The 12,970-nt window shown below is 46.5% G+C and overlaps 1 protein-coding gene across 1 annotated transcript in view; it reads left to right on the top strand.

The window, feature by feature from the left end:
* Nucleotides 1-12,970, top strand: part of LOC121855299 (nucleosome-remodeling factor subunit BPTF-like) — a 50,969-nt gene that overhangs the window by 6,031 nt on the left and 31,968 nt on the right. The window contains exons 3-4 of the mRNA XM_042350178.1: nt 11,973-12,108; nt 12,758-12,879. Of these exons, the coding sequence (XP_042206112.1) occupies nt 11,973-12,108; nt 12,758-12,879 (258 nt within the window). The remainder of the gene's footprint in view (nt 1-11,972; nt 12,109-12,757; nt 12,880-12,970) is intronic.

Below are 12,970 nucleotides of genomic sequence, written 5' to 3'. Positions count from 1 at the left end.
AATTAGTGGTCTTTAGGTTATATAGCAACACACCTGTACTAGTGGTCTTTCAGGTTATATATAAACACACTCAATAGTGGTCTTAGTTATATAGCAAACACACCTGTAATTAGTGGTGTTTAAGGTTATATAGCAAAACACACCTGTAATTAGTGGTCTTTTAGGTTATATAGCAAACACACCTGTAATAGTGGTCTTTTAGGTTATATAGCAGCACACCTGTAATTAGTGGCTTTAAGGTTATATAGCAGCACACCTGTAATTAGTGGTCTTTTAGGTTATATAGCAAACACACCTGTAATTAGTGGTCTTTAGTTATATAGCAACACACCTGTAATTAGTGGTCTTTAAGGTTATAGCAACACCTGTAATTAGTGGTCTTTAGGTTATAGCAAACATACCTGTAATTAGTAGTCTTTAAGGTTATATAGCAACACCTGTAATTAGTGGTCTTTAGGTTATATAGCAACACACCTGTAATTAGTGGTCTTTAATATAGCAACACACCTGTAAATTAGTGGTCTTTAAACACAGTATCTTTCTTATTACAGGTAAGGTTGAGAATGAGCCGCCTGCCCCTGATAGACGCCTGTGAGGTGTGGAGTGAGTGAGTGGAGTGTGTGTTGTGTGTGAGGAGGAGGAGTGAGTGAGGAGTGGTGTGTGTGTGGAGTGAGTGGAGGAGTGAGGTGTGTGTGAGGAGGAGTGAGTGAGTGAGTGTGTGTTTGTGTGTGAGTGAGTGAGTGTTTGTGTGTGATTGAGTGAGTGTGTACAGGTGATCAAAATACCCTGAACATCTGGCACTATCTGGCATCTCTTTGGCGAACGATACTTTTCTTCATCTGTTGTTGGCGAACGATATATTTCACTGGTTTATTGCCGGCGAACGATAATCCACTGGTTTATTAAGCTGGCAAAACGATATTTTCACTGGTTTATTAAGCCCAACGATATTTTTCACTGGTTTATTAGCTGGCGAACGATACTTTTCATTGGTTAAGCTGGCGAACGATATATTTCACTGGTTTTGCCGGTTCGAACGATATTTTTCACTGGTTTATTAAGCTGGCGAACGATATTTTCACTGGTTTAAGCTGGTAATTAAACTTTCACTGGTTTATTAGCTGGTGAACGAAACTTTCACTGGTTGCTGGTTCGAACGAAGCTTTTTCAACATAAGAACTCAAAAAAAAAAAAATCAGACAAATTGGAGATATAAAAAGGAAAAATCACCTCTCCTTCTTGGCCACTCAGGTAGGAGGTAGCCAGACAGTGCCATAAGTGTCCGGTATTATGTACACATTTACGTTAGGTTAGGTTGAGTTTTTTTTCTTTTGTTTAGGTTAGGTTAGGTTAGGTTAGGTAGGTTAGGTTAGGTTAGGGTTAGGTTGTGTTAGGTTAGGTAAGGCATAAGTTAGGTTAGGTTAGGTTAGGTAGGGAAGTTTTTACGTAGTTATGTAGTAATTGGTAACTGTATGTTCAGTAAATGTCATTATGTATGTTACAGATGGGGGTTACATAGACAGGTACACGGATACAGGTACAGAGAGAGAGAGAGAGAGAGAGAGAGAGAGAGAGAGAGGCGTAAACGAGGTACAATGTTATTAATTTAACACTTTCCTCCGACAGAGTTTCTTCTCCACCCTTCTCTCTCTCTCACCATCCAGCGGCCGGAGAGGGGAGGAGGGAGGAGAGGAGATGATGGAGGAAGGGGAGAGGGGATGATGGAGGAAGGGGGAGGATGATGGAGGAAGGGGAGAGAGGGATGATGGAGGGAGGGAGGGAAGAGGTGATGGAGGAGAGGGGATAATGGAGGGAGGGACGTTGGCAGTGTTAAATACTCCATGCCCGAAAAATTAAAGTGCTTCCAATTTACTTGCTAAGTTTATGGCGTTGGTGAGGTTGGCTATATTGGAAAAGCCATTTATAGTGTCTGCTGTACTGAACCTAACCTAACCTAACCTAACCTAACCTAACATAACCCCAACCCTTCCATAACTTAATCTATCCCTGCCATACCAACCTAACCCAACCTCAATCCTAACCTACCCTCCCAAGACCTAACTCCAACCTAACCTACCCTCTCAAGACCTAACCTAACCTAATCTAACCTCCCAAGACCTAACTCAACAACCTACCTCCCAAGACCTAATCCTAATCCTAACCCACCCTCTCAAGACCACTCATCTCTAACCCCACTCTCTCAAGACCTAACCTTAACCCCACTCATGCCATAACCTAACCTACCCTAACTATGACCTGACCTGACCTAACCATGGCTGTTAGAGAAGGGAAATCATTGTTGTGTTGTGTCGGTATTGTCTTGATGGAGGGGAGGAGGAGGAGGAGGAGGAGGAGAAGGAGGAGGAGGAGGAGGAGGAGGAGGAGGAGGAAGAGGGGAGGACTGGACGTCAAGAGAAAGTACACACAAGGTTCCTGAGTCGCTGCTATTGGCTCGAGGGCCGTTAACAACACTGGGTAATTGAGACTGATGTGTAGAGAGAGAGAGAGAGAGTAACTACACACCTACAGCAGGGAGAATCTGTGGAACGGCTGGATGATAAGTATATAGGTAAGTGTGTGTTAGTAAGAGTGTATTTGAGTGTATCTAGAGTGTGTAGTTGAGTGTGTGTATGTAAATAAAAGAGGACCTCACTCCCTACACTTCCTGAAGGAGGCGGTGAAGCAGGCGGACATGCATCTTTACAACACCATCTGGGTTAACACGTGGACGACAGACTTATATTCAGACGTGTACGTGACTGTGAGATAAACATTTAATTGGGTAGCATTATTCAGCTCTTGCTTGCCCTAGTTCTGTCTGTCTGTCTGTCTGTCTGTCTATCTGTCTGTCTGCCTGCCTGCCTGTTTGTCTCTGTCTGTCTGTCTGTCTGTCTGTCTGTCTGTCTATCTGTCTGTCTATCTGTCTGTCTGTCTGTCTGTCTGTCTGTCTGTCTGTCTGTCTGTCTGTCTGTCTGTCTGTCTGTCTGTCTGTCTATCTGTCTATCCTGTCTGTCTGTCTGTCTGTCTGTCTGTCTGTCTGTCTGTCTGTCTGTCTGTCTGTCTGTCTGTCTATCTGCCTGTGTGTCTGTCTGTTCCTGTAATCTACAAGGGAGCGACTTACACGACCATCCTAATACGTCAGACGACCTTCTTGAGACGATGTGCGACGGTGTAAACAAATGTCGTATTCCGAATCGTCCACAATTTGTCAATGTTTGTTTACATCTGTTTACTTCACCTTCTGTTGGTTGGAAAGGGCGTGGCGGGGTGTTAGTGGTGTAAACAAGGATGGCGGGGTGTTAGTGGTGTAAACAGGACGTGGTGGGGTATTAGTGGTGTAAACAGGGGCGTGGCGGGGTGTTAGTGGTGTAAACAGAGGCGTGGCGGGGTGTTAGTGGTGTAAACAGAGGCGTGGCAGGGGTGTTAGTGGTGTAAACAGAGGCGTGGCGGGGTGTTAGGTGGTGTAAACAGGGGCGTGGCGGGGTGTTAGTGTAATTAGTGGAACAGAGGCGTGGCGGGGTGTTAGTGGTGTAAACAGAGGCGTGGCGGGGTGTTAGTGGTGTAAACAGAGGCGTGGAGATATAGAACGAATCTCTGAACTATAAAACGAATCTCTGAACCGCTGAAACGAATCTCTGAACTATAAAACGAATCTCTGAACCGCTGGAAACGAATCTCTGAACCGCTGAAACGAATCTCTGAACCCATTGACCTTAGCTATCCTCAAAGACACACATCCCTGTAGCCACCCGAGTGTCTCATCCGGATTTGTGACAGCTTGGAGCAGCCGTGTGAAGGAATCCAGTTTGTTTATACCTGTACACGTAAATACTCTTCGTTAATGACCTATGTTTACAGTCACTGGATGGAACTCTCACCTGTCTGTCTGTCTGGTCTGTCTGGTCTGTCTGTCTGTCTCTTTACGGTCACGGAACTAACGAGATCTTGTTTATAATGTTTCGTTTGAGAATATCTGCTTCGTTAAGTTGAGTTGAGTTGAAAGTCATCGTGTCTCCTCTCTCTCTCTCTCTCTCTCTCTCTCTAGCCGAGTGAATGAGGGAAGTGAGGTGAGGGGACAGGAGATTGACCTAATATTAACAACAGGTGAGGGAAATAAATGATAGAAAGGAGATTAAATGAAAGAGAGGGAGATTAAATGAAAGAAAGGGAGATTAAATGAAAGAGAGGGAGATTAAATGAAAGAAAGGGAGATTAAATGAAAGAGAGGGAGATTAAATGAAAGAAAGGGAGATTAAATGAAAAGAAAGGGAGATTAAATGAAAGAAAGGAAGATTAAATGAAAGCAAGGAGATTAAATGAAAGAAAGGAATCCAATTTTGACACACCCTTAACAGACACACAGAAGGGCGGAACATGCCTACACATAGATTACACACACACACACACACACACACACACACACATACAGAGATTCGTTTTCAATTTAACCTCAATATTCTCAGACACAGATTCACTCACACCCTTACTTCACCTACACCCACGTCCGAGCCTCTCACATCTACACCTACATTCCACACCCACCCTACACCCACACCTTAACACCCAAACCAACACTTCTATCCATACTCAACCTCGCTCTGTATCTACACCCAATGTCCATCCTCACACTACACCTACACACCCTACACCCTAATCCTACACCCACACACCCTACACCCTAATCCTACACCAACACACCCCCTAACTACACCCTCACCCTCTACACCCATCCAACACCCCCTACACCCATCCAACACCCCTACACCAACACACCCCCACCCACACCCTCACCTACACCCTCACCCTCACATCCACCACCCTCACCCACCCCACACCCACCCCACACCCACCCAACACCACCCAACACCCCCACACCTACCCCTGCACCCAACACACCCCCACCCACACCCCACCCCACACCCACCACCCCCACCCCCACACCCACCACCCCACACCCACCCCACACCCACCCAACACCCCCACACCAACACACCCCCACCACACCCCCCACCCACACCCCCCACCCCACACCCACCCACCCCTACACCCACCCCACACCCTCACCCCTACACCAACACACCCCCACACCTACACCCCTCACCCACCTCACCCCCTACACCCACCACCCCTACACCCACCCAACACCCCCACACCAACACACCCCTCACCTACACCTCACCTACACCTCACCCTCTACACCCACCACCCCACACCCACCCTACACCTCACCCTACACCTACCTACACCAACACACTCACCTCCCTCTACACCACCTCCACCCACCCAACACCCATACCAACACACCCCTCACCTACACCCCCCGCCCTCTCACCTGTAATCACCATAAACCGTGTAAATTACTCCTGTGCTTCATAAACCTGTAATACACTCACGATACAAAATAAACTGTAACAAACAAACAACTGTAACAAACGCACGTACAAACTTCATGTATACATTTTGAAAACGTAAAATACATAAACATACTGAATTACAGAATGCAAACTGGCTGTATTATTTCACGGTGCAAAATAAACTGTATTTCTCGATTGTGGATTATACAATATCAATTCAGTGTATTAATACAATCAAATTACAAAATACATTATGTGGACGTGAACTAATACAGGAGTGATTTTATTTATTGTATTGTTTAGTAAGACTAGTTTATTGTGTGTGTGTGTGTGTGTGTGTGTGTGTGTGTGTGTGTGTGTGTGTGTGTGTGTGTGTGTGTGTGTGTGTGTGTGTGTGTGTGTGTGTGTGTGTGTGTGTGTGTGTGTGTGTGTGAGCCTATGTATTTGTGATTTTGTATGTGAGATTGTGTGTGTGTGTGTGTGTGTGTGTGTGTGTGTGTGTGTGTGTGTGTGTGTGTGTGTGTGTGTGTGTGTGTGTGTGTGTGTGTGTGTGTGTGTGTGTGTGTGTGTGTGTGTGTGTGGAGCCTATGTATTTGTGATTTGTATACGTGAGATTGTGTGTGTGTGTGTGTGTGTGTGTGTGTGTGTGTGTGTGTGTGGTTGTGTGTGTGTGTGTGTGTGTTCAGGTATGCAGCAGTGTGTGGCGTGAGCACTTATCAGCCCACGAGGTCGTCACTGGCCTTTAAAAACCTGTTTATGTAAATCACCGCCCACCTGCCGCCCACGCCCACACGTGTTGAGGAATGTCTACCGCTACACCTGTTGAGTGACTGTCTACTGCTACACCTGTTGAGTGACTGTCTACTGCTACACCTGTTGAGTGACTGTACTGCTACACCTGTTGAGTGACTGTCTACTGCTACACCTGTTGAGTGACTGTCTACTGCTACACCTGTTGAGTGACTGTCCACTGCTACACCTGTTGAGTGACTGTTCACCACACCTGTTGAGTGACTGTCTACTGCTACACCTGTTGAGTGACTGTCTACTGCTACACCTGTTGAGTGACTGTCTACTGCTACACCTGTTGAGTGACTGTCTACTGCTACACCTGTTGAGTGACTATCTACCGCTACACCTGTTGAGTGACTGTCTACTGCTACACCTGTTGAGTGACTGTCTACTACACCTGTTGAGTGACTGTCTACCGCCACACCTGTTGAGTGACTGTCCACTGCTACACCTGTTGAGTGACTGTCTACCGCTACACCTGTTGAGTGACTGTCTACCGCTACACCTGTTGAGTGACTGTCTACCGCTACACCTGTTGAGTGACTGTCTACTGCTACACCTGTTGAGTGACTGTCTACTGCTACACCTGTTGAGTGACTGTCTACTGCTACACCTGTTGAGTGACTCTATCACTACACCTGTCATAGATAATTGTCATTGTTGATTAAAAAGTTTCACCTGAAGTTAATCTTTAAAGGCTAAGTAAGGTCAGGTCAGGTCAGATTAGGTCAGGTTTGGTTAGATTAGGTTATGTTAGCTTAGATTAGGTTGGGTTAGGTTAGGTTGGGTTGGGTTAGGTTAGGTTAGGTTAGGTTAAATCTTACCCAATGTTAAATCAATGTATGTTAAGTCAGATTGGATCGTTCACACCTCCCATAAAAGAATGATTTTATGGACGAAACATTACGAAATCTACCTCCTGTTCTCACTATAAAAATCAATAGCTTTCGTTCACATATCCGAATTACCTTTAGTTCTGTCCTGCCGCCAACACTCTCCAACACACACCAGTAATTGAGACCAAAGTTTGTTGTATTTTAAAAGTTTCAGAAGTTTTTAAAAGTTTGGAGAGTTTTTTGTTTTTAAGTTTTAATTCCGGCTGTGTTTTGGGTGTGAGAAGAACCGGATAGAATTCTAATTTAATGAACTGATTTACTGTTTTGTTTTTCGATGTGAAGTGGTGAGATACATACATACATACATACATACATACATACATACATACATACATACATACATACACAGTATTATTATTATTATTAGTAGGTTGAAAGTTATATTTATTCAGTAAAATTGTCATATTAGTTCACATTGATTCAGTATATAGGTAGACAGTACAGGGATACAAACAATGTGTACATAGACTCTAGGTGCACAAACAATATACATGTAAACAATATAGATACACAGGAAGAGTAAACAGTTCTTCAGCTGAGCCAAGGACAAGCCCGCCGAGCCATCACGTTGCTTATTACCAGGAGGAGCCATGTGCACTCTTGGTCGGGATTGGATGTAATGAAACTTGGCTGGAGGACATTTTACGTGGTCGATGCCCTTGTGGTGCCTCTGTCTACCCACCAGTAATTGGGGACCTGGATGTAAATAGATTTGTGTTCCGAGGTAATGGTTAGCCAGTGCAGTTAGCGAGTTGTCCGGTTCTCTCGGACTATTCCTTGACACTGGGACATGCAGCCCGTTAACTTAGGGTGTGGTTGTTGTGTTGGTGACAGCTTCTACACCTTAAGCAAATTCACGCCTGGGTGGTTCTTGGGGCGGCCATGCACGTTACATGAGGGGTAACCATTATTATTATTAGCTAAGAGAGAGAGAGAGACCACCTGATGTATACTGCACCATTCGAGACAAATCGAAAGCCAAAATGCCTCCTACCCTCTCACATTCTTCACTCTCTTCTACACTAACCTCGCACGGCTTATTCCTCCCTTAGAAAATAAACCAACAAAAAAAATATTAAACCCAAACATTTATATAAACATCAAACTGCCGTATCGAATATTTGTTTTTTGTTTTTTAGGTTTATATTTGTTGGGGTTTAACTGTACGTGTGTTTTTGTTCTTTTAGTTAAACCGACCCAAAACAAACGGAACTTCGAGGGCATTTTTTTTTGGGGGCCTGTGAGAATTGTTGCCCCCCCACCCGTCCCCAACCCCTCCCCAACCCCTCCCCAAACCCTCTCCGCCTCACTTCACACACACACACACACAATTGGTCTGGTTTCCCTGCCTTGTTGAGCTGAGAGCCAGTTATTGATCCTCTGCAGTGGTTGGGTACATTGAGGTAATTCTCTATGTATGTATGTATGTATGTATGTATGTATGTGTGTGTGTGTGTGTGTGTGTGTGTGTGTGTGTGTGTGTTGTTGTGTGTGTGTTGTGTGTGTGTGTGTGACATTTTTTCCTTGTATGCAAATTCACTTGTTGAACCACTGAGAGCTAATGGTGTGTGTCTTTTTATCTGCGGGGTTAATGTTGTATTAGTGTGTGTGTGTCCTATCTCCTTCCTTCCTTCCTTCCTCCTCCCCCCCCTTCCTTCCTTCCTTCCTTCCTCCTTCCTTCCTTCCTTCCTTCCTCCTCCTTCCTCCCCTTCCTAACAATTCCGTCATTGCATTTCGCTGTCAGTGTTCTCCCCATTATATAAACATCCCCCTCCTTCACCTCTTTCCCTCCCCCACCATCTCTTCCTCCTCTTCCCTCTCTTCCCTTCCCTATCCAGTCACTTCACAACTCCCCCCCATCATTGTCACCTCCCCCCTCCTCCCCTTCCCCTTAATTAACGATGGCACACTCACCTGACACACCTGTAGTTAAGGCCAACAGGTTAAGAGGGGGGATAAAGGTGGGCCATGTCCCTCCTCGCTCCATTATACAGGGCCATGGCACCATAATTCTCCCTTTTAATGGCACTGAATACAGACTACACTCCTCTGCGGCACAATAAAATCCATGGCACCATAATTCTACGTTTTAATGGCACTGAATACAAGCTACACTCCTCTGCGCCAATAAAAGTCCGTGGCACCATAATTCTGGGTTTTAATGGCACTCAATAGCGAATTTACTCCGTCGCGCCATAATAAAGTTTCCAGTGCCACGTCTATGTACAAGATGACATGAATCTCCAGTAATACAACAGTTATAGGACCTCTGTCATGTTATCTCATATTGGAAGTTGTTGTGAGGGGGAGGGGAGGGTGGAGGGGAGGAGAGAAGGATGTGGGGGAGGGGATGGGGAGGAGAGAGGAGCGGAGGGGGAGGAGGGAGAAGACGCCAGGTGCTGGGGTGATGATGCTGTTAACGTTGAAATTGGTTGTGAACTTGAGAGGTGGAGGAGAGATTACTACTTTAGATGGTTGTTGGAGAGAATGGTGGAGGTGGTGTTATTGTTGGAGAGAATGGTGGAGGTGGTGTTATTGTTGGGGAGAGTGGTGGTGGTGTGTTATGTTGGAGAGAGTGGTGGTGGTGTTATTGTTGAGAAGAATGGTGGAGGTGGTGTTATTGTTGGGAAGATGGTGGTGTTATTGTTGGAGAGAATGGTGGAGGTGGTGTTATTGTTGGAGAGAATGGTGGAGGTGGTGTTATTGTTGAGAGGATTTAATGCCACACGGACTGTAAAGGTGTGTGTGTGTGTGTGTGTGTGTGTGGCGGGCGGCGTGGTCGTGGTCGCTGCACACTACCACACCTGCATTAACACTACCTGATGAACGAGAGACCCCGCCCATCCCATTCCTATAATGCCTCCTTGCACCTCCCTTGCACCTCCCATGACCTCCCCCCCTCCCATGACCCTCCCCATGTACCCATGTACCCTCCCATGTACCCCATGTACCCTCCCCCACCCTCCTTGTACCCTCCCATGCCCCTCCCATGTACCCTCCCTTGTACCCCCATACCCTCCCCATACCCCCCATGTGCCCCTCCATGCACCTCCCATGCACCCCTTGTACCCTTGTACCCTCCCTTGCCCCCCTCCCATGTACCCTCCCCTTGTACCCTCCCATGTACCCTCCCATGCACCTCCCATGTACCCTCCCATGTACCCCTCCCATGTACCCTCCCTTGTACCCTCCCCTTGTACCCTCCTTGTACCCCCCCTCCCATGTACCCCATGCACCTCCATGCACCCTCCCATGTACCCTCCCCATGTGTACCCTCCCCTTGCACCTCCCATGCACCTCCCCATGCCCTCCCATGTACCCTCCCAACACCCTCCCTGTACCCTCCCATGCACCCTCCCTTGTACCCCATGCCCTCCCTGCACCCCTCCCTGTACCCTCCCCATGTACCTTGTACCCTCCATGTACCCCCACCCCTCCCATGCACCCTCCCATGTGCCCTCCCTTGTACCCTCCTTGTACCCCTTCCCATGTACCCTCCCTTGTACCCTCCCATGTACCCTCCCCATGTACCCCCTCCCATGCACCCCCTCCCATTACCCCTCCCATGTACCCCATGTACCCTCCCATGCACCCTCCCATGTACCCCATGTACCCCATGTACCCTCCCTTATACCCTTGTACCCTCCCATGTACCCTCCATGTACCCTCCCATGTACCCTCCCATGTACCCCTCCCTTGTACCCCCTTGTCCTCCCACCCCCTCCCATGTACCCCTCCCTTGCACCCCCCACTTGTACCCTCCCATGTATTCCCATGTACCCTCCCCATGTACCCTCCCATGTACCCCATCCCATGTACCCTCCCATGTACCCATACCCTCCCATGTACCTCCCATGCCCCCATCCCATGTACCCTCCCATGCACCCTCCCATGCACTCCATGCACCCTCCCATGTACCCTCCCATGTACCCCCTCCCATACCCTCCCATGTACCTCCCATGTACCCTCCCCTTGTACCTCCTTGTACCCTCACAACACCCAGGCTGTTAGTGGCCACAGTATTACGGTCTTATTGTGTTAAATGTCAAGGTGTTTACCACAATGTTTATGTGTGTTTTCTAGACCCAAAACACCATTTAAAAATCTCCCAATGTTTACTCACACTAAACACATTTAAAACCTATAGAATGACCTTTATTTACACTCTGTGACCTAATGTTTGGGGGTCATAGCTGGGTGTAGGTGTTGACCCCCTCTGTGTTGACTCCTTGTTGTTGACTCCTCGGTGTTGACCTCTTGTTGTTGACTCCTCGGTGTTGACCTCTTGTTGTTGACTCCTCGGTGTTGACCTCTTGTTGTTGACCCCTCAGTGTTGACCTCTTGTTGACCCCTTGTTGTTGACCTCAGTGTTGACCTCTTGTTGTTGACCCTAGTGTTGACCCCTTGTTGTTGACCCCTCAGTGTTGACCTCCCGTTATAATGGCTCTTGTCTTATGTCACGACACAAATGATTTTACTCGTAGTCTTCATCAGTGTGTTGTGTTGTGGTTTTCATAACACGAGCATGGAGAACTAGGCAGCGTGATGAGGGTAGAAGTTTAGATAAAGATAGATAGATAATTAGTTAGATAGATAGAGACGGTATACAGATAGATAATTAGTTAGATAGATAGAGACTGTATACACTGTTGGTAGTGTTGGGGTAACTTGGATAAACTGATTTTTTGTGTTTCTTGTAATCAACACAGTTACCTATTCAACTATATATATTTATCCACATATCTATCCATCTCTACACTTTTTACACTCCCCGTCCTATCCACCTGTATGTTCTCACACACACACACACACACACACACACACACACACACACACACACACACACACACACACACACACACACACATGGTCAGATGCATACATGCCACACCTGCTTTTGAAAAGATTGACGAGTTTGTTGTTGTTTCAGGAGCTGGAGGACATTGAGGATCGCCTACGGGAGGAGAGTCATGAGCTGGTGGAGATGGTCTCACGCCTTCAGGACGAGAACCGCAAGTTGTCCTCTTCTTTGGCCAAGACTGAGGGCACCATCATCCACTCTAACGGTCAGTCTTACAGTCTTTATTCCCTGTTAGACTATGTGGGAGGGGTGAGGAAATAGGCATGGAGGGGATCAAGAGGAAGGAGAGAAGAGGAGGGGAGGAGGTCTTTGTTAACCAAGACTAAGGGTACCATCATCCACTCAAACAGTCACTCTTATCCCCTCTTAGACTGTATGGGGTCTTGGTTGGATGTGGAAAGGGTGTTATCCAGTTACCCCTTGTACTAACACTGGATAATATAGGTCATAACAATGTAACACAGAACAGACCAGCCTCCTGAGTGGCTAGTAAGCTGAGCCTCCTGAGTGGCTAGTAAGCTGAGTCTCCTGAGTGGCTAGTAAGCTGATCAGTGGTGGGGTGATGAAATAAAGAGATACTGATTCCTCCCTAGTTCCCAAAGTTTGATATGGGTAGAATACAAACATATATTCATTGTGACAGCGTGGATAGGCTGGAGGGCTGTGACAAAGGGTAGGAGGAGCGTCAGTTTATACAGTATCTTCGTGTTAAAAAGTGATACCGAGTTCAGAATTAAATCATTTCATATCTTTAGATCATTTGGGATTGACAGTATTAGTATTTAGATCATTTAGAATATTAGATGTACTCTATGAGCTCATGTGTGGTAATGGCAGTGTATTATGACTTACAGGGGCAACGCCAGAGGTGGACCTGAAGGTGGTGATGCGCCTGCAGGAAGTGATCGAGGCCCAGCGAGAACAACTTCACAAGACAGAGAAAGATTGTCACCTCAAGACAACTGAACTGGAAAATGTTTGTGATATTTTTATTCTTTTATATGTATGGTATAGTACAGTATGGTACAGTACAGTATGATACAGTATGGTACAGTACAGTACAGTAT

Source organism: Homarus americanus, unplaced genomic scaffold, assembly GCF_018991925.1.
Source record: "Homarus americanus isolate GMGI-L3 unplaced genomic scaffold, GMGI_Hamer_2.0 scaffold57511, whole genome shotgun sequence".
NCBI lineage: Eukaryota > Metazoa > Arthropoda > Malacostraca > Decapoda > Nephropidae > Homarus > Homarus americanus.
Note: the sequence above shows the minus strand (reverse complement) of the source record. Positions and strands in the feature narration are given on the sequence as shown.